Below are 27,616 nucleotides of genomic sequence, written 5' to 3' on the forward strand. Positions count from 1 at the left end.
TAGGTCTTAGGAGAGGCATTTAAACTTTTTAGATGTTTTGCGGGGTGGGTGGGGAGAGGAACCACCCAAGGGCCAGGGGAAAGGGTGTGGTCATTTGGGAAGCCCTGGAGGGGCAAATTTGGTCCATTGGCTATGTACTCCTGGTATATAGGATGATAATCAAAGGTGTGTTTGCTGTCAGTGGTATTCATTTTCAATGAGCTGTACCTGAATAGTGTCCACACTGGACTTGAAATGTTTGGTATTAACCAGCATTACCTTGCTGATGTTTCCATTGGGGGTGCTTGAAAGAAGCATTGCAAACTGTCAATTGCATGTAAGTTTTTGGTATGTTTTTTCTAGGGATGTGCTCCGCTTCTAATCGGACCGGCGAATTAGAAGCGGAGCAGGGTGCTTCGCCTCCCCTTAAAGCGGAGGCGAAGAGGATTGGGAGGCCAGCGGAGCGTTGCGAAGAGGATCGAGGTGAAGGCGGATCCTTCGCCTCGATCCGGAGCTCCGCAAGAAAGGTAAGTGGGGTTTACCGGGCCCTGCCGCTGTCGCCCATGTGGCGACAGCGGCAGGGTCCGGTAACCCCCCTCCCTCCTCTCCCTTACCTGCGTCCGTCCGTGGTCCCTCGGCTTCTTCAATTGAGCCCGCGGCTCAACCAGGGAGTCCACTTGCGGCCCAGACTTCCTGGTTGAGCCATGGGCTCAATTGAAGAAGCCGAGGGACCGCGGACGGACGCAGGTAAGGCCCCCCTCCCCCTTGGTCCCTTACCTGGCTCTGCAGGTAAGGGAGAGGAGGGAGGCTAACCTGGCGCCAATCCCCTCCACTGCAGAGCTCCGATTCGGAGCCGGAGCTCCACGGTGAAGAGGAGCGGACTATGGGCGGAGTGGCGCGGAGCGGGCCTGATCCAAAATTTTCAGATCGGCCCGCAGAGCGGATCGGGGGGTCCGTGCACACCCCTAGTTTTTTCCTGTTCTGCTGGGGTCTATAGGGACAACTACTGCAGCCTTTGTAACTGACTAGGTTTCCCCAACTCCTTGTCAGTTCCGTGTCCAGGGGAACAGGGACCATGAAAGAAATGGCATGGCAAAAGGAAGGCTTGGTAACACAGGCGAGTAGAATGGCACGCTCTCGTCTGCCATGTCCGCGCCCATTCCTGTGCAGCAGGGGAGACAATGGTGCTAGCCGGTTTGCAACAGAAAAGATGGCGCTGCAGTTGTGTTGGAAGCTTTACAAAGACTGTGGTAGGTGAGCAAATGCGAGGGGAGGATGGATGGCAATGGGGAAAAGATGAGAACGCGACAGTTTGAGAGGAAGGTTGTCCGTACTGAACAAGTGTCCTATACTGTCCAAAATGGAGAACAAGGCTGGTATGGAAGCACCTTCCACTCTTTAATTAACGCACGGGAAGCTGCCTTGGCGAGAGACCATAGCTCACTGGTAGAGCCCCTCTTTGCATGCAGGAGGCCTCGGGCTCAAGCCACTGGCATTGTAAGTTAAAAGGACCATGTACCAGGAGGGACTTTTGCCAGAGATGCTGGGCAGTTGCTGCCAGTCAGAGTAGGCACTACTGGGCTCAATGGATCGTTAGCTTGACATGGTCCATGGAGTTACTAACTTGAGATGGCCACTACCTTGTCGTCTTGGCATGGCCAAAGCAAAGAGGCACAGCTGCACTCTGGGATCCCCTCAGATGGCCATACACCCTTCTCCCTGACCCCCAGGTTCTGCGCAGGTTTTTCCCCATTGGAAAAGGGTGAAATCCCCTTCGTAAGCCCTTTGTTACTGGCAATAAGAGCGTTAAGTGAAAACATGAGGGCATTTGGTGGTGGGGAGCTCCCTTTTTGAATTCAGTGTAGACATAGACCGTACTGAGCTTAATGGACCAATGGGCTCACAGACTGGCAAAGGAGTACATACCAGACTTCTGGCCCTGCTCTGCTTCTTTGTCGTCTCTCCTTGTTTGCCTGCCCTCTCCTAGTATGTCGCAAGTGACAAGAGCAAAGAAAAGAAGCAGTAGCCTCCTCTCACCTTATGGGCAGTGGTATGGATTGGGTCCAGAGGGAGAAGGCAATGAAACAGGCAGATGTGTGCATGCAGAGGAGGAGGAGGAGGAGGCATTCAGTAAAGGTGTATTGGGGGGGGCGTGTAGTGGCTAAAGTGTTGTACTGGGAGTCGGGAGGTCTGGGTTCTAGTCCTCACTCAGCCATGGAAACCCACTGTGTGACTTTGGGCCAGTCACAGGCTCTCAGCCCAGCCTACCTCATAGAGTTGTTGTGAAGATAAAAATGGAGAGGAGGATTATGTGTTCCACCTTGGGTTCCTTGGAGGAAAAAAGGCAGGATATAAATGCAATAATTGTGTGTTTGTGTATATTCCTGCACGCTGGTTTGGCACTACAGTGACCATTTCAATTGCTGGGGCCATGGCAGCTGGCAGCACTCTTCATAATATCTGTCTCCGTGAGAGATGGGTGTTTTATCTGGGCCTCGTGGCCCGGCCTTCGGTCTTCCAAACTTTATAGGAATTGGAAACAACAGCTGCCAGTGTCTGCAAGTGTGTCTGTACCAGCTGTTCGTTTTTTCTTTGGGCTACTCTCCAGAACGTACTGGAACAGCTGGTGCAAGTTGTGCCACAACCCTGACACCGCCACAACTGTGTTCCTCCCAATGTCTGTCTGGGCAGTCCTCTCAAGGGACTCTGTTCCCTGTGAGCTTCTTCTGCAAAACGACACGCCAAAGCAGCTACTCAGCGCTAGATCTGCTTGTAGCTAGATGATTGCTTGCTGAGCACCCCTAAATCAGTTGCTGGAGATGGGGAGGGATTTGGCGCCCTACCTGTTTGGTGCTCAGCAATCCCACCACCACCACCACCACAAGTTTTCTCTTCCCATAGGCATTATGGAGTTGAGCACACAGTATATAGGAAGCTGCATTATACCAGTCCAAACTCCTGACTTTAAGAAAGATATTATCGTTTCTATTTCTTGCCTATGTTGGAGCTCTTCAAACTTTGATCAAATTCCAACCAAGTACACATATATATCACAAAATAAGACACACTTGCACACACTCCTTTTTTATGCTGTGTAAATTGTATTTTTACTCTTTTATTAGGTATCGAGCTCCTACTTAGGCTGTTTTTCCTTAGATGTTCCAGGAGCATATCAGTTATAGACTATGAATTCTAATTAGTGAGTTCCTTTGTTTCTTTAGCGCTCTTAATTTATTATTATGTAAGTGCCCCTTATTTTGTGAACAGTATTTGGAAATAAAACACAATGTAACGCAGTCATGATTCCAAGTCAGACTTATTGGTCCATTAGCCCACCACTATCTACTCTTCAGGATCTTGGGAAGACATTTTCCCATCTCTCACTCCCTGAGAATCTTTCAACTGAAGATGCTGAGGATTTAGGATGGCCAGTTCTGCATGGCCCAAACAAGAGGAAACACAGCATCCAAAAGAGAGCAGGAGGCTCAGTTCAGACAACACGTTAGTCAACGTTGTGTGAAAACTCCACTCAACGGTTGAGTTTTTAGGGGGTACTCCCCACACAACATGTTCTAACTCCACCATTGTGTGACTATGGGCTACCGTGGAGTTGAGTAAAATCCATCAGGATGTTTGATTGACAGTTCCTCTGCCCTCTCTCCTCCCTAAGTCCTCCTGATGGTATCCCATCAGCTATTGCTGGAAAAAAAAACACCAATCCTGTCCTCTCTCCTAGAGCGGCACTTGCTCCTTTTACTGCTCTTGCCAGGGAACTCTGTAGCCAATGGGAAGAGTCAACGCAACGCAACGGAAAACTCCATGGAGCCTGCCACACAACATGCAACACAATAGTTGTGCTGGAACTCTCCTCTGCACAGAGTGGATATTCTGTGTGGAGTACTTTCCCCAAAAAACAAAAACAAAAAACACCATTGCATGGAGTTTTCCCACCAGACAACACATTTCTCAACAGGGGTGTAAAAACTCCACCGTGGAGTTCTAAAACCATAGTTGACAAATGTGTTGTCTGAACTGAGAGAGAGAGAATAAAAGGGGGGACTGTGATAGTTTCTAGGAAAAGATGCAAATATAGAAATAAGGATTATAATTTAAATGGAAACACAATATATCTCACCATAGTAGGGAAAACTATTACCAGGTAGCTGTTGTACCTGCTCAGTCTACTGTCCAGGTGCTAACTACTGCTATCCAATGTCTCTGCAATCCCTTTTTAGGGCTTTTTTATCTTTAACCTGGACTTGGACTGGACAGCCTTTCCAGAAGAGGACACCATCAAACAGAGGAGAGTCCTCTGATAGCCTTTTAAACAGAGAACCTCCCTCTGTAAAGTAGGACACTTGGCCTACAGGGATTGGACCTTGTATCTACCCCTAAGCTGTGGTCCTTTTTGTGTAGCAAGGGACAAGGACTACATGCGTACACGCTTCGTATAACTAAGATCACAACTTCTTCTGGAAATATCCTTCTTTTTCTAATAGAGACCGTTGCTTGGTGCTGAACGACAAGCACTCAGTCGAAAGCTGATAAAGGGAGATTTATCTCTGCCTCTGAATTGAACTCCTTACTTCACCCCTCTCACCTCAGGCCTAATGCGTTGTTTTTGGTTTCTGTATTACTATTTAGTCACCATTCTGGGATTTGGGGGGAATTTGAAGGTGGTGAGGTTTTCTAAGAGAGCTTCCTGTAAGCAGGCCCAGCTGTCCTGGTTCTCACATGAAGTCAACCTAACCTCTCTTTGTGTAATCATTCTTTAAATAGCCGATGGGATCATGCTTTCTTTATTTCCTCTCTGGGGCCAGGAAAAAGAAGGTTGTTCTGTGGAAGTCAGCGTTTGATGTGCAACCATGTTCCCCTAAGGCTGTCCTTGCATCAATACCCTTTGGACCTTTTCAGACATTCAGTGAACACGTGGAGATGAGGAAACATTATTCATTCATTTTCATTTCCATACTGCCCAGTAGCTGAGGCTCTCTGGGCGGTTTACAACAACTCAAAATAGTGCATAGAATACAGCAGTATGGAAAAATTGGGATTGAAACTGCCCCCCCATCTCTCTACCTCCACTCATTGCAGAACCTATGGCCCGGGGGTAAAATCCAGCCTGCCTGCAGTCCCGATCCATCCCTCCAAGGGTCCCCAAATGCCCACGCCCTTTTCTCCTGACTGCTGACATTTTGGTTATTTTGGTACATTTTATGGCTTTTGTGCATCTGGGCTTTTGTGTGTGCACCCCCCACCCACCCCGCAGTTCTAAACAGTTGAAATTAGGGTGACCCTAGAAAAGGAGGACTGGGCTCCTGTATCTTTAACAGTTGCATAGAAAAGTGGATTTCAGCAGGTGTCCTTTGTACGCACACAGCACCTGGTGAAATCCCCTCTTCATCACAACAGTGAAAGCTGCAGGAGCTATACTAGAGTGCCCAGATACAATAGAGGGCAGGGCTCCTGCAGCTTTAACTATTGTGATGAAGAGGAATCATCATCAGGTGCTGCATGCATACAAATGACACCTGCTGAAATTATCTTTTCAATACAACTGTTAAAGATACAGGAGCCCTGTCCTCCTTTCCATATGGTCACCCTAGAAATGCCTCTCCTAAGGCTTAGTTACCGGCAATAAGAGCTTTAAGCTAAGTTTTCTCTTGTAATCTTGGCTCCCCCCTTTTGCCTTGGACCCCAGCCACCACTGGAGCGTGGCCCCGAGAGCTTCCCTGAACTGGAATCCGACCCTCAGACAGCAGGATGGGGAGAGCTGTGCCTAACGATACAGACAGGGATTAATGGGAAAGGTTGCTACATTTTGTTCCAGGGATCAGGGTTTTTCTCTTTCTCTTTTCTACTTTTCTTCACTCTGGTATCTTGACACCTCTCTCTCTCTCTCCTACCCTCCCTGCCCTGCTCTCCCAGGATGCTTCTGCGGATTGGGGCTAATTTACACCAACAAATCTTGCACAATGCCGCCCATCACCTTCCAGGACTTGCCGCTAAATATCTACATGGTGATTTTTGGCACCGGCATCTTCGTCTTCGTGCTCAGCCTCATCTTCTGCTGCTACTTCATTAGGTGAGTCATGGTCCCGAGGGGGATTCTGAATGCAGATGGTGAAAGAGCGAGAGGTGCACCTGGGTTTCCGCCTGCACTTCTGTCTCCTTCCCTGTTTTGCAAGGGAAGCTGAGATCACAGAGAGGAAAGAGGAGTGATGCTTTAAATAAAATTCAACTGAACAGAAGAATCTTAGCAAGGGTGGGGAACCTTAGGTCTGCAGGCCGGATCTGGCCCTCCTGGGATCTCAATCTGGCCCTCGAGGGTTCCCCAGATAGCCATGCCTCCTTCTCCTGGCTCCACCCCCTTTCACCCACCCACCGAGTGCCTGTTAGTTTCCCGTTTTCTGTGTGTTTCCCCCCCACCACCCCCATTAATAAAGGTTGAAATGTCTCTCTTAAGACTTAGGCCATAGCTAGACAAGGTGATATCCTGGGGATCATCCCGGGATTGTCCCTGTGTGTCATGTGTGTCCACGTGACACACAGGGGATCCCGGGAACAGGGAGGGATGATCCTTCCCTTGGCCCGGGATATCACCCTACCCTTTTTCGCGTTTTTTCTGCAGTCTCAGGATGATCCCAAGACCGCGGAAAGTGTGGCCCGCCATCACAGTTTGTCCCAGCTCCTTGTGAGTAACTGCGAGGAGCCGGGCACGGAGCACCATTGGGGGTGGGGTGGGGGAAGCCGGAAATTTATTTGTATTTTTATTTTTTAAACTCACCAGTTTGCAGACGAATGCTCGTGCGCTCATTCTCCTTTAAAAACTAAAACAAAATAGCGGCCACGATGTCACGCACCATGTGTAAACGAGGGTAATGATCTCATGATCATGAAATCGCGGGATCGTCGCCCTTTCACCCCCTCGTCTAGCCTTGGCCTTAGTTAAGAGCTTAAAGTGGAAATGGGCTGGTATTTTGGGCCCCACCCCTTTCCCTTTTGGTTCTGCCCACCACTGGAACATGGTCCCTAAGAGCTTCCCTGAAATGGAATTCGGCCCTTGAAGGGAAAGAGGTCCAATGCTCCTTCATTACAGGAACAGTTAGAAACGTACCTCCTGAGGTCCTCTGGAGATCCCTGGAAGCTTCTTGTAGAACCTTAATGAAAAAATAACAAGAAGAACGCAGGTCAGACTATTTGTCCTGCTAGCCCAGTATTGTGTACTGTGGCCATTCCCCCAAGCGGACACTCTTTGGAGGGTTTGGACTACTACTACCATCATCCCCAGCCACTGAGTTGGCTGGAGATGATGGGGTTGTGGTCCAATCCTTCTGGAGAGTGCCTACTTGGGCAAGGCTGATCTATTCTGACTAGTAGTGGCTTTCCAGGTTCTTGTGCAGAGACCCTTCATTTGCTGGCTCATCCTTTTACCTGGAGCTGATGAGGACTGAAGAGAGAACCTCTGAACCCCTGACATTTCACACTGGATTCTGGGCCTGAAGGCTCTGGCTCGAAGCAGGCTCAGGCCATTCAAGGTCTGATGAGACACTGTGCCGAGCTTGTTCTAGATTTGGCCTGTTTTTTCCCCAGTTGGCATTGACCGTTGCCTCCATGTCTGTCACGAATGTCTAACAACTGGTGGGTGTAGGAATGCAATGCTGGGCGCTGCCTTTGCTGGAGAGGAGACTTTGCCCTGCACCGCGTCGGGTGTGCTCATGGATTACAGCGAGAGCATGAATGTGTAGCTCTGTCCTTTGAGGGCCTTTAGCTCCTAGCTTTAGCTTTGTGGACAATGACGCTTTTCTCTAGTCCCCTAAGCAAATACAGGATTTCAAACATGATTTAGAGCTGCTTCCCTATTAAGCCAGGCCTGGGTCATCACCTCCAGGGCAATTCAATCCACAGGCTGATATGTCACTTTTGTGCAAACAAAGCATGCCCGCCCCCACTCAGTTTGCTTCCCCCGTCATCTTTCCAGATCGATGTTTATCCCCAACGCCCATTGCTGAGGTTGTAAACAATGAAGCAGTTGTGGGACGTGGTAGGCATTTCAACTCAAGCACTTCAGAAACCACAAAAGGGACAGGCATCTGACAACATCTGGAGAAAATCAGGATGGTCTGGCTCCCCCCTTTTCTTTCTAAGAGCGTAAAAAGAGCCCAGCTAGATCAAACCAATGGCCCATCTGGTCCTGCATCCCGCTTCACCCAGAAATGGGGATACAAAGGCAATAGTCCTCCTCCCCTGCTATTGCCCTGCTCTGTATTTGGCTTCTGAATGTGAAGTTTTCATTACCCGCCATGGTAAAGGGCCGTGGGTAGACTTTTCCTCTGTGAAATGGGTCTAATCTTCTTTGAATGCCAACAAAGAGGTGTTCAAACTTATGTTAGAGGTGTACAAAATTATGCATGGTATGGAGAATGTGGATCGGGAGACATTTTTCTCCCTCTCTCAAAATACTAGAACCCGGGGACATCCCATGAAGCTGATTGGTGGGAGGTCCAGGACAAATAAAAGGAAGTCCTTCTTCACACAGCGCATAGTTAAATTATGGAACTCACTTCCTCAAGATGTAGTGATGGACACCCATTTGGGTGGCTTTAAAAGGGGGTTGGATAAATTCCTGGAGGCAAAGGCTATCATGGCTACTAGCCCTGATGATTGTTTGCTATCTCCAGTATTCGAGGCAGTAAGCCTGGGTGTCCCAGTTGCTGGGGAACATGGGTGGGAGGGTGCTATTGCAGTGTGTCCTGCTTGTTCATCCCTGACCGATGGCTGGTTGGACCCTGTGTGAACAGAGTGCTGGACTAGATGGACCCTTGTCTGATCCAGCATGGCCCTTCTTAAGTTCTTATGTAAAGACAGAGGCCATCACTGCATCCCTTGTTTGAATCCCGCACGTGACCTCTGCATTGTTGTGTTGTTTGTCTCAAATTGATTGATCACCAATTTCATTGGGCAACCCCAAGTTCTAGTATTATGAGACAGTAAGGGTGGCCATGAGTCCTGCTTTATAAAGGATAGTGTTCTATCTGAAGACATCCTCTACTGCAACCTTCCCCAACCTGGTGCCCTGCTTTGGACTTGAACTTCCATCAGCCCCAGCCAGCATGGCCAATGGTCAAGAATCCTGGGAATTGTAGTCCAAAACATCTGGAGGCCACTACATTGAGGACACTGTTCTATTTAAAGGGCTGTGCGGTTCAAGTCCAGTTTAAAGAACCATAAGAAAGGAGACCTGGGGCCTTGAAGTTGTTCAGCCACAGTGAGCAACTGGACAGCAAACTTAACAGGCACATGGGTCACCTGGCCTGTCATCCCCAGTATGGTGAGATGCACTCTATTTCTATTTAAGATATTGCGACAATTTCTAAATTTCCCTCAATACATATATATGAGCAGATGCAAATGTTATACAAATCGGGCTCCTTATTTTTTAGTGCTGCATGCCTTCTTTTTTGGCAGCGATTAAGGAGCAACACTCCAAGACAGGAAGGAAGTACTTTCTATCCAATTTCTCGCCACCTGCCATCATTTTCTAAGACTCAATTATGATGCACACATTCTGTGATGACCTCAGCCATCTTTCTCTCCTGTAAACCAAGAAGTCCCAAACGTTTTAGTCCTTCCTCATAGGAACAATCATCTCTCCACAGCTGCAGATGTTCGTGGCTTAAACCTTCTGAAAACCCATAGTAGTGACACAGTCCCTGGAGAATGATGTGCTGCTGAGCTAAGATGACCAGATCTTGCGCTAACATGGCAGGAAATGCGAGGAAGTTGGGGGGCGGGGAGGTCTTGTTCAGGTGGACAGAGCAGATCCATTGTTTCTGGGGAAAGAAGAGCCACGTCCTGGTTCTAGCGTCTATTTATGGAACACTTATTTTTAAACTTTGTACTCATCTGCAGCCGGGATGTCTAGAAAAAGCCAAATGGATTTCATCATCATTCTTAGCACGTGATATTCCTTTTGTCTTTGGCTTGTAAACTAAACATCAAAATAACTGCAAAATAACTTAAAGAGAGAGAGAGATGTATACAGTACAAGTGTGAACCATAGGCCCCAGATTCCTCTGACGCTCCAACACAATTTGCTGTCACTTTCTTTGCTATTAGGGCAAAAATAGATACCCTATAGTAGGGATGTATGGATTTTGCAAATTCCGTTCTGTTTGCATTTCATAGATTGTCAGGTGCCTTTCATTTCCTTGTCTGCTTATTAATGGAATCTGATTCATTCCAATTTCCCAAATTTGCATTCACAAAAATACACAAATACTCCCCACTATACACATTTTCATGGTGGAAATTCACATTTCTGGCAAGTGGTTTTTTTTAATTTTATGTATTTTTCTACAACTAAATTTGTGAAAAATTCTGGACACTTTTTTTAAAAAAAAACATCCGCAAGCCCACAGAATCCATGCAGCTTGGGAAAAGCTGGTCCCCTGCAGAATCCATGGGTTGGACAGAATCCATGGGATGGATTCATAGAAATCTAAACTCATCCGATTTCCCCCCCCCCAACATCCCTAGTCTATAGGCAGTTGCCATTTCTAGCAAAACAACAGAGTGTTGTTTTTTAAAAATATATATACGAAGCAAACTCATGCAATCCTAGAATACTAGCTGTAAATTGAACTGTTATGTCACTAAGCCGGGGACATTTCAGAAAGCAATGCACCAGATCCCCAATCTGATGAGGGCATTTGGGGCACACCTGCCACTCCCAAGACACCTTGCTATACCATAGGAGTGGAAAGAAAGTAGATCTCCATGTGTTTTGGACATCAACCCCCAGTATTCCTAACCATTGGCCATGCTGGCAAAGGCTTCTGGGAGTTGAAGTTCAAAACATCTGGAGATCTACCTTCTGCCCATCCGTACTATAGCATCCTTACACAACAGGTAACGACATCGCATAGAAATGCAACTCAGTAAATATGTGCCTTCATACCAGGAGAGTCAAAGTATCCGAATACTTAAGCTGTATCATGGCCCTTTTGCACTGAGGGAGTTGTTTTATAATATTTAACATTTGAACTGCCCTAACATCACGAAGACCATCCCAAGCAAATACCCCTTGGCTGATATATCTCTTCTTTACCTGGTCGATATCATTTATCCTACCTACTCCTTCCAGTTACAAAGGGCTTTTAAAGAGTTAACTAATTGCACTTGTATTTCCTTTGGCTGTTTGGTCTGGGAGGTGCAAACAGGGTAAATCCTGATCAAACCTGAACTGAAACAAATTTCTCATACATCCCTACCGCCAAGCTGCGTCTCCTCCCAAGACAGTCAAGGACACACCGGGTAAAGAACATAGGAAAGTGATACTGAGATGGGCAGACAGGAGTGGGCACATCTTTGAGTCCTTTCAATACCGCTGCCTTCTCTGCACAGTTATTAACTCTCCGGTCCTGGAGATCTAAACCAACTCTTTGGGGGGCTTTTCTTCCAAACCTTGATCTCTTTTAAATCTTCCGGGTCAGATCTAGCTTGATAGTAACATAGGAAGCTGCCTGAGTCAGACCATTGGTTCATCTGGTGTTGTCGACACTGACTGGCAGCAGCTCCCCAGGGTTTCAGGCAGGATTCTTTCCTTGCCCCACTTGGAGAAGCCGGGGATTGAACTGGGGAACTTCTGCATGCAAAGCATGTGCTCTGTCACATTGAGCTATGGCTTGATACAGCAGATTAGTTGAGTCACAGAAGGGTTTGTCTTCCAAGACAAACCTACTCCTTCCCAAGTGAACCAACTGAGGCTGGAGAGACCCTTTATCAGCTCTCTCTCTCCCTCTCTCAGCCTGCCTTCCCCTGTAGCTCTGTCTTCGTAAGAGGCTGCATCCCTTGTTTAGCCATATCCTCGCCGCTCCTTTCAGAGCCACTGTGGCAGCTGATGTGGTGGCCATCCCTTGTCCTGCCTCTGGCCCGGCCCTTCTTGCTGCCTGGGCACAAAGAAATCTGTGTCATTATAAAACAGGACTATTATTCACAGTCAATTTTCTGCCTCCTCCAGCTCTGGGCCAGCTGGTTTGTCTTCCACAGCAGTGAATGGGCGTTTGTCCCCCAGGCTTTGTACGACTCAGCCTTGACCAAAAGTTCCAGAAGGGGAGCAAGATTCACTGCGAACATCCTTTGAGCAGAGCACTGCATGCCCAGTGGCAGCTGCCGCTCATTTCCCATTGAACCCCAGATTTCTTGCAGCACATGGCGAAACGGAAACTCTATTCTCATTGCCTCCTCTTGGCAATCCTAGGGGAAAGTTCAGAAAAACGCGACCTGCTTAATGCACCAGATCTCACGGACTTTAAAAGCAGCCGTGTCATCTGTCTGGGACCAATCTGCATTTTTGTTTTTGTGCTTTTGCTGAATGCCTGTCCGGGGGACCACTCCATTCATTTGGGGGCAAGAAGCCATTATTCAAAAGTCCACAGCTTACAGGCAATCATGATGTATGTATTGTTTCTTGCCAGAGCTTTGCGGTTTAACCGATTGTTTGGTTAGATGAATGGGCTACAAAAACATTTATTTTATTATTTATTTACTGCCTTTGATACATGTACATACTTCTTAAGTAAGGAACTTGCCGGAGTGATGTACAATACAAAAACACAGTTGCAGGCAACATGAAGTACAAAATAAAAATAGCCCAATATCCATTTTAGCAAACACATATTTAAAAGAGTAACTAGCAGTATACTCAGATCAACAGTGATTAAGAGAGCAATCCTACGGTCTCTAGACAGAGCCTGGGGAGCCATAGGATACTTCAGATTTCTGGCTCTGAGGTCAGACACAGCTCTCCAACCTCGGAGCCAGGAGTCCTAGCTCCTCTTCCTCTCGCAGCTGGCATTGAAAACAGTGCTGGCTGCCTTTCCAAAGTTGCAAAGGGAAGGAGGGAAGGAGGGAAGGGAAGGGAGGTGTGCCAGTGGGCGGGGAGGAGAGGGGACTGCTTATGCTATATTCCCAGACTCCTTTCCTCACTCTTCCTGATACCACAGCTAGACAGGCAAAAAAAAGCCCATCTAGTGAAAATACAGAGCAGGAGGAGCACAGAGAGGAAGATTGCCTCTACTGTCCTCGTAGGTTAAGAACATAAAAACATTAGAAGAGCCCTGTTGGATCAGACCAAGGGTCCATCTGGTCCAGCACTCTGTTCACATTGTGGCCAAACAGCTGTTGGCAAGGAACCCACAAGCAGGACATGGGTGCAACAGCGCACTCCTGCCCATATTCCCCAGAAACTGGGGTATATAGGCTTACTGCCTCTGATACTGGAGGTAGCACATAACCATCAGGACTAGTAGCTTTCTCCTCCAGGAATTTATCCAACCCCCTTTTAAAGCCATCCAAATTGGTGGCCATCACTACATCTTGTGGTAGTGAGTTCCATAGTTTAATTATGCACTGTGTGAAAGAAGCACTTAGCTATGTGTGCTAAGTTGGAAATGCTTGGGTGAAATGAAATGTTTTTTGCCTACTGCTAAAGCTCACCATTGCTGGTGCATGCCTTAATTCCAGGGGCAGCGTATTCCCGGGAAAACTGTGGTCCATAGCTTTCTGGTGCTGCCTGAAATTGTGAGCGCACTTTAGGGAGCACAAAACAGAACGTTCCAAAAGGCACATCCAAAATGTCCCCAAGAAGCAGGCCAGGGAGGAAATAGGGGCAACTTTCAGACAGGCGGTCAAGTTAATCGGTAAAATCACAAAATCAAAGACACACAGGGCCTTAAGCCTGGCGTTTAAACTGGTGCCAGAAAATAGGAATGTCCCCGATAAATCAGGAGTTTGCATGTGAAGGTGGATGTCGAAGTTTCTTTTCTAGCTTTAACAATGTTCCCTTTCCCTCCGCAGCAAACTTCGGCATCAGGCACAGAGTGAACGATTTGGATACAAAGAGGTAATGGAGCGAAGGGCTGTTTTTCCTTTCACTTTCTGAATGATGATATAAGGAGATGTTTTAGGCCGTTTCTACAACAGCTTGATAGTCCGGGCTGGTCACAGCTGAGTCCCTGTGCATTCAAATAGGGACTCCCAGGGGCATGGGGGGATGGGCACGGGTTTTCCCAGGGATAAAGGAACCCTGGGAAAACCCGGGTTTACCCACAGTCCCAGGAGCATACCACGGACCACAGGCAGTGTGGGTGCCCGTCCCGGCTTCTTCCCTCCTCCCCTTATATAGTGGAGGTCAGCAGAGGGAAAGAGCCGGACCAGGAGGAATGCAGGTACATCAGGGGGGAGAGAGAATCAGGGCTTCTTCTTTTTTTTAACCTTAGTTTTCACTAGAGCGCAAATGCGCTCCAGCTCTTCTTCTTTTTTTTAAAAAAAATGGCAGCCAGCAATGGGCATGATGCCCGTCTCCCCTTCCAGGACATTGCACTGCTGTCTGGATGCCCTGGGACAATCCCAGAAGCAGGTAAGTCTGGGATCGCCCCTCCCCCTTCCTTTCTCTTCATCCTTAGGTGTAGAAAAGGTCTAAGTTTGCAAGCAGGAGCTGAACTGCCTCCCTCTGCATTTAGACCAGCCTTCCCCAACTGGTTGCCCTCCAGATGTTTTAGGATTACAATTCCCATCAGCAGGGTTCTGAAGATTGGGGAAGTTTGGTCTAGACCAGTGGTTCCCAAAGGGGGTGGTGGGATTGCATAGGGGGTGTTAAGGGGCAAGGGAGTAGCAGGGGGCGCTAAGAGGCAAAGGGGCTGCAGGGGGGCGCTCGAGGTGGTCTTTTCTGAGAAGCACCTCTCCAGAAGGTCTTAAAACCCAGGGACATTTTTATGGGAGAAGGTAGTTTGGTCCCAAGCCATATAGGGGAAGAATCCACACATGTATTAATACCGTTTAAGAAGAGTCCTTTTAATGGTGAATTGAAATGTTTAATTGAATAAACTAAGAAATGTAATTGGATTTTGAATAAATATTCAATTAATTGTTACTGTTTTGAATTTTATTGTTATTATCTTCCTTAGTGGGGCATTGAAAATCACTATTCTGAATAATGATTTTTATAGTGTAGGGCAGGGGGCACTGGGCATGAGTTTGTGGAACCAAGGGGGCGGTTACCTGAAAAAGTTTGGGAACCACTGGTCTAGACTATGGCTACATTCACACATCACGATAAACCAGGCTTTAGCCTTGGCTTCTATGTTCCCCAGTTCTCCTCCTGAGTGCCTGAGAGAAGGACTCAGGTAGCATATGCCACCACTATTACTTAACGGTATCTTCCTGCTTCATCCAAACCAAGGATTATGGTTTACAAGAACTATGGTTAGTTTTTAAGCCAACCAGTTTCACAACCCATGGTTCAATGTTGGGTTCTTTTGAAACGGAATATAGTTGGCATGAAACCATGATCCTTGGTTCAGATGAAGTGAGGAAGCCTGGCCTTCTCATGATGAGTAGTCTTGCTTCTATTGCCTTTGTTTCTTGATAATTTTATTGTTAGCTTTTATTGCTTTAACCGCTATTTTATTGTGTATGTTTTTATTGCTTTTAATGTTTTTAACTGTTTATATGTACTTTATCGTTGTAAGCTGCCTTGTGAGGGCTTCTGCCCTAAAAGGCAACCAAGAAATGTTTTCAATAAATAAATAAAATAAAAGCAAAAGCAAAAAGTAAATGCTTCTGAGCAGGCAAGGCCAAGGCTCGCTGTGGCTCATGCATGTAACAGTCAAGCATGGAAATGTGGCGAGAAGCTTCTCCAGTTCGATTCAACAGCTGGAAGATGCATGAAATGTTCTGGCAAAGCAGGAATTCTTTCACTGCTGCACATCCCTGGTATCACTAGCTAAGATGGCAACCCCGTAAGTGTCTACTCTGAAGTAAGCCTCATTGAGTTGAATGGGGCTTACTCTTGGAACAGTGCAACCCAATCAGATTACATGGCTCTGATCAGTTTCTTTCAGCTGTATAAGACTGGCAGGGACCAGAATGGGCTGAGAAACAGTGCCAGTGTGGTGTAGTGGCTAAAGTGTTGGACTGGGAGTTGGGAGATCCAGGTTCTAGTCCCCACGTGGCCATGGAAACCCACTGGGTGACTTTGGGCCAGTCACAGACTCTCAGCCCAGCCTACCTCACAGGGTTGTTGTTGTGAGGATAAAATGGAGAGGAGGGTTATGTATGCCGCCTTGGGTTCCTTGGAGGAAAAAAGACAGGATATAAATACAACAACAACAACGCTGGACATAAGCAACTGAGAAAATAGAAGCTACTGTTCCTTCTCCTAGTCCCTAGTAGAGAGATGAGTTATGCCCTAATTGTTAAAGAAACCCCAAATATTGCAGGCTCAGTGTCTAAATTTAAACATAAACTGGTGACAATGAGGTGTCTGTGTTTCATTTTTTATTTATTTATTTATTTTAGTGGGCCATGCAAGGCTGAGGTACACTATTCTTAAATTCCACTTGGTTGGAACATGGGAAAATCGGCTTTATATATACAGAGTCAGACCCTTGGTCCATCTAGCTCAGTATTGTCGACACTGACTGGCAGCAGCTCTCCAGGGTTCCAGGCAGGAGTTTTCCCAGCCCTACCTGGAGAAGCCGGGGATTGAACCCAGGTCCTTCTGTATGCAAAGCAGGTGCTCTATCACACTGAGCCACGCTGCCTGTGTGGATTAGGGTGCAACTGAATGGCAGCGCTTAGCGCTGGGGAATAGATATTTTGCTAATGCAGGAGGGAGGGGGAATTCCTCAAACCCAAATTGTCTGGGCCAGACCTCTCCATCCAGGAAGTCCGTCTGTGCACGATGCACTTTCTGTACAAACCAGGATTTTCCGTGTTCAGCAGCTGCCACTGTCTGCTTGCACAACATTCATCAGGATTAAAATACATGCCCTGGTTATTCAGTATCCATGCCCTGATCCTAATCTGCCTCCTTCTCTTTCCTTTCTTCCCCCCAGGTGGTTTTGAAAGGTGATGCCAGAAAGCTAAACTTACACGGGGTGAGTAGAAAAAACCAACAACTTTAAAATAAACCCGCTTTGATTAACAGAAAGGGCTGGCTTTTATCCAGAAGTCTGAAAGCAAGGCCTGATGATGTTTTGTTTCTGCGAAACATGGGAAGGAGGAAAAGGGCCATCATCACTCCCTAAAAAGGTGTCTGTGATTTGACGCAAAGATAGAGCCATCCCGCGGATATTGGCAAAACCAGCTTTCCCCCAATGTGCCGTCCAGATGTTTGGGACTACAACTCCCATCATCCTGACCATTGCCCATGAGGGCTGATGCTGTTGGGAATTGTAGTCCAACATGTCCAGAGGGCACCATCTTTGGTGAAAGGCTGAGCTAAACCACAGAAAAATCAATGGCAGACAGGAAGGAAAAACACCAGAAAGCCAGACTAACAGTGTAGCTCCATGCTACATCATGTACTTTGCATCCAGAAGTCCCCAAGTTCATCCCATGGCATCTGTAGTTAAAACAGCCAGGTAGCCAGTAATGTAGAAAACCCAGTGAAGGCTGGGTGAGGCTGTGAATCCATTCTGGGTTTAAGTTAGAACCAGTTTGGGTCCATGTTACCTGCGGGATCGCCTTCTCCCATATAGTCCGCCCCGCACACTCAGGTCCTCTGGGGTGAACTTACTTCAGTCAGCTAAAACTAGGCTGACATCAGTTTCCCAGAGGACCTTTTCTTCTGTCGCCCCCAGATTGTGGAATGGCCTGCCGGAGGAGATTCGTAAAATTAACTCTCTCTGTGATTTTAAGGCAGCTTTAAAGACTAGCCTTTTCCGGCAGGCCTATCCAGATCAATGTTAAATCATGAATTTTAAAGATGTATTGCAACCCTAAAGCATCCCTGACAGATGGTAATCCAGCTGCCTCTTGAAGGCCTCTAGTGTGGGAGAGCCCACAACCTCCCTAGGTAACTGATTCCATTGTAGTACTGCTCTAACAGTCAGGAAGTTTTTCCTAATGTCCAGCTAGAACAAAGTACAAAGTACTGAACCCTAGTGGACAGTTCCTTTAGAGTTCTGGCTAGTTCTAATTAAAAGTGGAAGAAGAGGGAAAAAGCACCGTGAAAAGGCTACGAGGCAAAGAAGAGACTGGCTCTGGTGCTATAAAATATGAAAGGAGGATTTCTTTATTTTCCTTATCCAAAATGAAAAAAAATCCAAAAACTTTCAACTAAACTTGACAGAACTGTTTGACTGCCAACGAAGGCAGAACGAATACGACTACAGTCCTTAAAAAATACCTATAAGGTTTTAAATTGATAACTGTTTCAAGGAGGAATTCACTTTGTTGTACAGCTCCTGATGAAGGATCTCACCAGATCTGAAACATTGAGCGTTTGTACAACTTTAGTTGAAAGTTTTTGGATTTTTTTTTTTCATTTTGGATAAGGAAAATAAAGAAAACCTACTTTCATATTTTATAGCACCAGAGCCAGCCTCTTCTTTTTTTCATAGCCTGGTTCTGATTAAAACCCAGAATAGATTCACAGCTCTGCTGAAATTGGAGCCATCAGCCTCCACTGAGACCCTGCCAGTCAGAGTAGGCAATATTGAGCTAGATGAACAAATAACTTGACCCAGCATAAGGGAGCTTCTGATGACTGCTTCAGCCCAAAGTGAGTTCATCACAGATCCACACAACCCACATTCTCAGTACACTAGCTAGGTTTCGTGAATACTGTAGAAGACAAATTCGCTAGCTAAAGCATGGAGTCAGTGAATAAGCCCCAAGTAGGGTGCCATCTTTGGCCGCCCAGGTCAGGGACCACGTCAATGAGATCCGCCCTATTGCTCACGAAGCTTTCAACGTCAAGGAAACCATTAGCAAAGCAAGGGTCCCAACACTGGATGGATCCAGTTCTCAGCTGGATCAACTGCGCTGGGAGGGGTGGACTTTCCCTACCCCTTCTTCCCACGGCAATCCCTCCCCACCCACCCCAGAAAATGCTACATGGAGACTCAAGAGAGCTTACTGAATGGGGTGAACTAGGGGGAAGAGGGGATCCCCAAAAATCAGGTGGCCAGGACCTTCCGCAAGAAGACCCTTTCCTGTCGCAGAAGGCTAATCCTGGATCCAACCCCAGGTCTACACCCCATTCCATTGCGATCTAGGGGAGGGGCCAATGACGTGGCAGAACCAAAACCGGACAGAGCCCTCAGATCTGGGTCCCATCCAAAGCCCCTCTCTCCGTTTCCCGCTGAGCCTGTGGACCTGCACATAATGTGAGCACCGCCGTTTGCCATGGGGTCTGCATCAGGTGGCCATGCATGATGCTGCTTTGTAACGTATGCCTATTCTCTCCTTCTCCTCCTCCTCCTCCTCCATCTCTTTCCCCGCAGCAGACTTGTGCCGTCTGCCTCGAAGACTTTAAAGTGAAAGATGAGCTGGGAGTGTTGCCTTGCCAACATGCCTTCCACAGAAAGTGAGTAGCTGCCAAGGACGGCCCAAATAGCTGCTTTGTGCTGCTCGGCTTGGCAAACGGCCCTGCGCTCCGCCAACACCCTTCGCGCCTGCAATCGGGAAGAGAAGATGGGGGCACCTCTGCTGACGAAAACAAAGAGGCCTGACACTTGGCTTTTACGATCGCTCGGGCCACGGGGCAGCGATTGGGAAGCGGAGGAGAGAATTGGGCCTGGGCCTCAATCAAACTGGATCATGTGTCAGGGCTACCCCACCGTTCCTTTATTCCTTTGAAGTATTTTATCCCACTCCTCCGCAAAAAAAATAAAAATAGAAAGGCTTTCGGCACGTCTTGCATATAAACAGAAAAGGCGAAACCGCCTCTGCCCTTAGGCTTTCAGTCTAAATGGTCATGGCACACAAGGAAAGGGGAGTGGGAAGGGAAGAGGGGAAAGTTAAGCACTTCTGTTAAGCATTCCCTTCTCGTCATTAGAATTTGTGCCATGGAGTCAGAGCCGAAGGACCAAGCCAAGAGACCCATACACAAACTAGGGCTGGACCCATTTCCATTTTGGAGGTTTGGTTAACAGCGGGAGCATTCAGCTGAACCTCAAAAGCAAAAGGGGAGAGGCAAAGCTATCAGGGAAGGGGGGGGCACAATGGATCATGGGGAAGTGTACAATTCCAGTGCAGGGGGACTGGGGGAGGCTTCTTACCTTTTTTCCTTTCATCATCATCATCTTTTCTTTTAAGCTTTAACCCCCTTTTTTTAAAAAAATAATACTTTACTTTGCTTTTTTAAGCCATTGCCTTTGCTGAGGAGTTTGGCAGCACAGCAGTGACAGCAGAACTCTGGCCTCTGCCTCCGCCACCATTCTCCCTTCCCAGAGCGCCCCTGGAAAGAAAGAAAAAATCGTGGCAGCAAAGGCTCAGCCGTTGCCACGCTGCCCGCTTCAAAGAACAAAACAAAGATCACCCCTTGAAATAGAGGACTGTCTTCTGGCAACTCTTCAAATAGAGCAGGGGTGGGCAGAAAGTAGATCTCCAGATGTTTCGGACTTCAATTCCCAGCATTCCTGACCATTGGCCACGCTGGCAGGGGCTTCTGGGAGTTGGAAGTCTAAAACACCTTCTGTCAGTCCCTGAAATAGGGGTCATTTGACCATCCTACTTCACCACCACCACTACTAAATTAAGCCGTTCAAATCTCTGACCGGTTGTCATTTGGATGTAACTGGTGTATCCAGGTTATCTCACTGTATGGCTCACGGGGTACAGTAGCTGATTGTCTCCATCCTTTAAGGCACCATTCTTCCTCTGGTTCTGCCAACCTCCCTGCTCGCCCCAAAACATTTTAGGACCAGGCTGACGGGTGGATCTCTTTTTTAAAAAAAAGTTGATCATGCATGCCTGGAACTACAGAACATTGCTAGAAGAGTCATCTCAAGCTCTTAGTACAGCACTATTGACTTACACCTCTCTCTCTCTCTCTCTCTCTTTTCCCCCGCCACCATCTGGTTGTAGGTGCCTCGTGAAGTGGTTGGAAGTTCGGTGCGTCTGCCCCATGTGCAATAAGCCCATCGCAGGCCCCACTGAGCCCCACCAGAACATTGGAATCCTCCTGGACGAACTGGTGTGATGTCCGCCCTCCCACCAAGAACCGCATACCCCTTCCCCACCCACCCCAAAAGGCAGAGCCTCCGCTGAGATGGACTATGGCCCAGAGGTTCTGCACATCAACCCGTTGTGTTCCAGGCAGAGACGCTTCCCCACTGGGTCCTGTCTTTATCCTCCCTAGAAAGAGGTAAAGGGGGACCATAAACCTGGTGCCAAGATGGAAAACAAGCTGGCTCTGGGTTCCATCTCCAGCCTGGGAGCACTTTCCAAGGGGAAATGGATCGAACTGGCATGGGGACACTGCACATGTCTCAGTCTGCTGACACATGAAGGCCTTGGGAGCAGAAGGTTGAACCTTCTCAAGACATCCTGCGTGGAAAGTCCAAGTCCCTTGCACCAGGTTTCTGCAACTGGACCGCCCTTGTGATGCCAACGGTGAGATCAAAGGCTTCCCCTCATCTCGGAATCCCTGGTCGGAACCAACAGAGGATGTTCTTCGCTCCGCCTTCGCTCCGCCTACTTCTGTTTTTAGCAGGTCTAATAAACCCTCTCTTTTTTATATAGAAAGTCTCACACACACCCCTCCCCATTTGAGCCTTCATGACATCCCCTCCTTAGGGGCGCCTTTTCCAATTAAAGACAAGAGCTTTAGCTCGGGTCCCGCCTGTGCTAGGCTGGTCGCCAACTCCTGCCTCTATTCGTCTCTGCAAAACCGACTGTCAGTGTTTACATAAGACTTAAGCGGAAAGCCTTCAGTGGGCTGCAGAAGACCCTCCCCCATCTAACACAACCTGGCTGGCGGAGCACCAAGGCCTGGCGGAGCACCTTTTCACGTAGCTGCATTAGAATGGGGGGGGGGGGGGGCGAGAAGGAAGGGACCACCCCTTGGCTCTCCTTATGGGCAGCCAATGGTGAAGGAAGAGGTGTCAAAGATTGCTGTGAGCCTTCTCTTGGATTTGGAAGACGGGTGGGGTGTCTTTTCTTAAGTGGCCTTGAACTTTTTCTTCCTATTCTGTTCTTGTACAGAAAAATACATTTACTTTCTCTGAAACCTGATTTATGTTTCATTTCGTTAATTTTTACTGTTTGTATTTTGCCTTTCTAAAAGGAGAATTCACATAACAGCAGTTATGGGTAGAAGGGTGCAGGGTAAGGCTAAAAGGCAAGGAAGGGGGACAAAGAAGAGGAGGCAGGTAAAAAGAAAAACGGTGACCAGGTTTGCACGACGCAACAGCCCACCATTGCTTAATTTAGCCGTAAGTACTGTCATAGCTTTCAGGGCTCCACTGGGTGCCCCTGCTTGCTGTGCCATGCAAACCTGGTGTTGTCGGTTGTTAGAGGGAGTAGACAACCCTCAAATAACCCTTAAACAAGCTATAGGCTATTTAAGGGTTGTCTACCCCCTCAAACCACACACAACACCAGGCTTGCACGACACAGCAAGTTGCAAACCCACCACTGCCGCTTCCATACTCAAAATGTGATTTTTAATAATATTTTTATTGTAAATTTCAACAAAACAGATCATAAAAAATAAGAACTGCATGTGTTATATGGATCAATTTCAACTGGCGACAACATTCTAGAAAAGCAGATTAAAATTCAACAAAAGCAGACGAAATATCCATATATGTATCCATTCACAAGTAGCACCTATATACCACCTGTTCGAACATTTATAATGTTAAGTCCTCAATCCATTGCATTATAGGAGGTGAGCATTTATCCTTCCAGTATTACGGTATCAGTCTTTTCACTGTCAAAAGGGTACAGAGAATCCATTTACATGATACATTGACCATGTGTTAACTTCCAGGAAGCAAGTAAATAATTTAAAAGAACATGTACATGAGTAAATATGAAAGGGCGTTCCAATACAAAGTTTATCGATATATTAACTTCCTCCCCATATTCAAAATGGTGGCTGGTGTGCTTCGCTAAGCCTCACAGGGAAATTAACCCATGATGGCTTAGTGTTTTGTGTGAACAGTCCCAATACGTGACTATATCAATTACATGGGCATAGACTTGGTTACAGTGTTAGTTGTAGTAGGGCAAATGGTCATGCTGGGTGGGAATGAAGCAAATCACAGGCCCAACATCTCTGCAGTGCACCAAGCTGCGGAAGGCTGCAGTAGGGCAGGGGAACTAGGGGCCGAAGACATCACGGAAAAGGTGAGTTTTGAGGAGGGAGATGAAGGAAATGAGAAATATGGCATTGTGCAGTAGTGGAATAAGCTGCCTCAGTAGGTGGTGGGTTCTCTTTTACTGGAGATGTTTCAGCAGAGGCTGGATGGCCATCTGTCTAGGGATGATGGATAAATCTGTTTGGGGGGGTGGAGTTAGACAAGCTGTCTTCAGTCCCCCGCCCCCCCGGACTTCATTTTGGCTCCTGCTGCAATGCTAGAACCATCTGCAGCAAGTCAGGCTAGTTTGCAAATCTTTCTCGGCATTTTGCACAGTTCTTTTCTGCAGATGCTGCAATCTGTGCAAATTATGGCCAAATTTGTGCAACTTGGCTGAATTTGCGCAAATTGCTTAGAAACTTGTGCAAGTGGCTTAAAAATGTGTGCAAATTGCAAATATTCCAAAAATGTGCAAAAAAAAAATGGTTCACGAGTTTGGGGGAAAGCTCGGCTCGCAAACGCAAGGCGAGTCACACACACTACAGAAGACTATCAAATAAAATTTAAAAAAAGAACCAGGTTTCCCTGCAATGGACATCCCTGTGATCTGTCAGGGATGGTGTAGTTGCACTCCACACTGCGGAGCCTGCACTGTGTAGGGACTTGGACTAGATGATTTCCAAGTCCCTTCCATCTCATATGATTCTAGGCAGGTGATCTTGAAGACAGATGGAGCTCAGCAAGGAGGGGAAAGGAACTGTCCTGGGGATGAATTCAGAGGAAAGTGTGGAGAAGAAAAGTGGGGGCGGGAAGAGTAGACCATCCTGGGCTAGGTGGACAAATAGCCTGACCTGGTAGAAAGCAACTCCTTCCATTCTGGGACCTGTATGATCCTGTGGATCAATGGAATCACTGATCTAGAATATCCCCTGGGGCTGATGCAAGGAGCTCCCCTGGGAATCTTGCCTGAATATTTTCTATTGAAGGGAAGGGAGTTGAATAGGAATTTTGCAAGAGGAGGAAGGGTCAAATGACCCTCCCACCACTTTCATAGCCAGCCTTCTGCAGACGCTTTCATGTCCAAAGAAAACAGGAAATCGTGATATGTGTGTCCGGCTTGTCCCTTGGTGTTTGAATAACCCTGTGATAGCTGATCATTCAGTCCTATGCATGGTACTCGCTATCATTCCCAAACAGGTTTTATACTCATTTGGAAATACTGGCTTGTATCTATTATCCAATAACAGGAGGTAAAGGGAGTTTGACAACACCAGCTCCATGTTTTAGGGACCTTGGATAAGTTACATTCAGCGGGCCCTCTTCTTCCTCCTTAATAAGGGCAAATTAAGTTGTTAGTTCTCCAGTTATATAGTGACTGTGTATGCATTTATAAAAGCCTATATGAACAGGAGTAATATGTTTTAAAAATGCATGTAGAGGGGGACACATTCATCATCACTGGGCGTATTTGGACATGCGGTGGAAAACATTTTCTGGGGTAAATGCGTGCCCCCCAAAGGGCACAAATTTATGCATGTTTAGAGAGATAAAAATCCTATAACTTCCAGCTTTCCCACCTCTCTCCAGAAAGTTTTTGAACTTTCTTCTGTCTAAATATGCATAGAACTGCACCCTAAGGCATTTTGTTGGCCAGTGTTTCTTACTATTTTAGCTTTGGAGTCTTTTCCTAGCTTGGTATTGATAATAATGATAGTAGTAGTAATTTATTAATGCTTAGGCCATAGGCCATTCACATACAGAATAGATACACTATGGAGAAACAACAATATAAAAATACTACATATAATCACAAACAGATCATACATAATAAAAGAATAATAATTATAATACATGACACTTATGCTCCAAAAACAAACACACAATAGCACAACCAGTTTTTAAATGTATAGGGGGGGTTGGGGGGGGTTAAATAAATAAATTAATTATAAACAGATTTTAAAAATGTGACACAGATTTTAAAAATGTTTCAGCATAAAATGCCAACCTCTGTCCCAAGTCAGAGCGTGCTACAAGACCACTTATAAACTGAGCCAGAACCAATCAGGAACAGGCCTGTTTGGAATGTAATTCTTTTTACATTGGTAAAACTAGAAGACCGCTCTTAAAGAGATGTAAGGAGCAGTTGGCTGACATTCAGCATAACGAAACATGTGCTAGAACACGGTTCCTTCCAAGGAGGGAGAAACACTCTGGCAGAGCAATTTGAGTGAAAATCCCTGTGCTAGCGGTTGAACAGAGTCTCCAAAGGAGAAAGATTAAGGAGAAAATGTTTATTGATCAGCTGAAACCTGGTATCATTGTGAAGGAGGAGATGAAACAAGCCATGATGTTTATTAATGTGGCTTGATTGGGTGTTGAGTACAGGTGCTGCTTGGCCTGTTCTTGAATGCCCTGTATATATTTTTATTTTAAAAAATGACCTGGATGCACTATCACTGTTTGGTGGTTTTGATTTTGGAGTGCTGCTTCATGCACGTTGCATTGCCTATATATCCATTTACATTTATATCCCACCTTTCTTCCAAGAAGCTCAAGGTAGCATCCATGATCCCTGTCCCAACCGTGAACCTAATATTTTACATATTCGGTGTGGTGACTGGAATGCTGTGCAACCCTCCGAGACTCATCCCTCCAGCGTCCATAGCTTTACCAATTCTTTCCTTCCCACAGGGAATTCTGAAACGGATCGTGCCTTTTCTTGAGCAGCTCCAGATTAAACAACATAAAACCAGGCAAAATGGCCAACTCATCCATCTTTGACCAACACGAGAGGCTCCTTTGAATGCCTAAGGAAGCCTGACATAAATCTATCGGTTCTGGTAGTTTACTCAGTATAGTTATGGGTAGACCAAGATTTTGGTACAGGCTTCAGTTCTCTTATGTTATTGTGCATGCTGTCTGCTTTCCTTCACCACCCTAATTTACTTCTGTATTAATAAATTTTATGCAGTTGGACTTTTAGGCTGGGCTTGATTACAATTTACAATTTCCTGAGTGGGTTTGTTCCCCCAAACACTACCTAGACCGTTTTGGGGCTACACTTTGGCCCCGTTCAGACAACACGCTAAACCATGCTGCTTAACCATTCCATTAACCATTTTGTGGTTAAGCAGCATGGTTTAGCGTGTTGTCTGAACGGGGCCATTATGGGTTAAGTTACAGAGAGAGGGAAGGGAAGTTACAGACTGAGGGAAGGGACAGGAAGATAGGCTAACCACTTGGCCAGTGGACTTTGGGAGCTTCCTTGGCTGCCTCCCAAGAAAATACCCTATGAGTTGAAAGGAAACTGGTGGTAGAAAGAGAGTAAAAGAAGTAACTGGAGCATTGCCATTGAACTACCCAAGACAATTGGTCCTGGAACACTGGGTTTTCTGTCTTTTTTTTTCTAAACGCCCTCTCGCCTTTTAACAGCCCCGTGAAGTAGATTGGAGTGAGCGACAGTGACTGACCCAGGTTATTCAGCCAACAGGGAGCAGACAGCTGGATTTCTCTAATGGAAAGGCAGAAGCTGCAGCTGCTCAATTCATCTTTTCCCAAAAACCTCTGCGACCTATTCCTGCATTTACAATTTTAATAGATACTGCCTTTTCCACATCGTTATTCTGAATACACACCCAGAAGATGGGGAAACAGTAAAGAGATTGCATATTATTTCACCAGATGATGTAAAATAGGGTGACCATATGAAAAGGAGGACAGGGCTCCTGTATCTTTAACAGTTGTATTGAAAAGGGAATTTCAGCAGGTGTCATTTGTATATATGGAGAACCTGGTGAAATTTCCTCTTCATCACACCAGTTAAAGCTGCAGGTGCCCTGCCCTCTTTTAAATCTAGTCACTCTAGTATAGCTGCTGCAGCTTTAACTGTGGTGATGAAGAGGGAATTTCACCAGGTTCTCCATATGTACAAATGAGACTTGCTGAAATTCCTTTTTCTATGCAATGGTTAAAGATACAGGAGCCCTGTCCTCCTTTCCATATGGTCACCCTATGTAAAATGAATGATTAAAAGATATAAAATGCAAACATCCGACCCTTCTCTTTAATCCAATGCTACCTAAAGAAGGTGATAGTAGCTATAGAAAGTACTTATTTTTCAATCTACTATTTTATGTCTTTACACTTCATGCAATATTTTATACATTGCGGTTTTTTCTTCTCAATTTAAGATGGGAAGCAGCATATGCATTTGGAAGTACCATCTGGAAGCATAGTAGATTCAGAACCTCCTCTCTATAATACATATTTGTTTAAAAAATTAAGAAATTAGGTACGCAGAGCAACACTACACTTTTAAAGAGAAAACGCTACAGTTTTAAGAGAGAGAAAAAATCCCACGCAATGATTAGAAATGCTGAATTATTCAAACACGCTAAATACAGACTATTATTAAGCCAAAAAAAGTATAATTAAAGGTTCTGATCAGAAGGGTCCTGTGCCCCGTCGTAACAATTGGGACGGCACATCTCACGCATGCGCGTGAACACCCACTCATCACATGAAAGAACCTGAAGGAT

At 46.4% G+C, this 27,616-nt stretch overlaps 1 protein-coding gene and 1 non-coding gene across 3 annotated transcripts in view; one reads left to right on the forward strand and one right to left on the reverse strand.

Annotated features, from left to right (window-relative positions):
- Window positions 1-21,988, forward strand: part of RNF122 (ring finger protein 122) — a 35,040-nt gene extending 13,052 nt beyond the window's left edge. Inside the window, exons 2-6 of one of the 2 annotated variants that reach the window (XM_063139002.1) lie at window positions 5,908-6,064; window positions 13,840-13,885; window positions 16,881-16,922; window positions 19,275-19,357; window positions 20,860-21,988. In XM_063139002.1, the coding sequence (XP_062995072.1) occupies window positions 5,908-6,064; window positions 13,840-13,885; window positions 16,881-16,922; window positions 19,275-19,357; window positions 20,860-20,974 (443 nt within the window). In that variant the 3' untranslated portion in view covers window positions 20,975-21,988. The remainder of the gene's footprint in view (window positions 1-5,907; window positions 6,065-13,839; window positions 13,886-16,880; window positions 16,923-19,274; window positions 19,358-20,859) is intronic. The other variant, XM_063139003.1, reaches the window with a different exon arrangement.
- Window positions 21,989-27,519: 5,531 nt separating this feature from the next.
- Window positions 27,520-27,616, reverse strand: LOC134407706 (small nucleolar RNA U13). Its single transcript, XR_010026058.1, has one exon. It is a non-coding gene; the product is annotated as a small nucleolar RNA U13 (small nucleolar RNA).

The sequence above is a fragment of the Elgaria multicarinata genome, chromosome 12, assembly GCF_023053635.1.
Source record: "Elgaria multicarinata webbii isolate HBS135686 ecotype San Diego chromosome 12, rElgMul1.1.pri, whole genome shotgun sequence".
Classification (NCBI taxonomy): domain Eukaryota; kingdom Metazoa; phylum Chordata; class Lepidosauria; order Squamata; family Anguidae; genus Elgaria; species Elgaria multicarinata.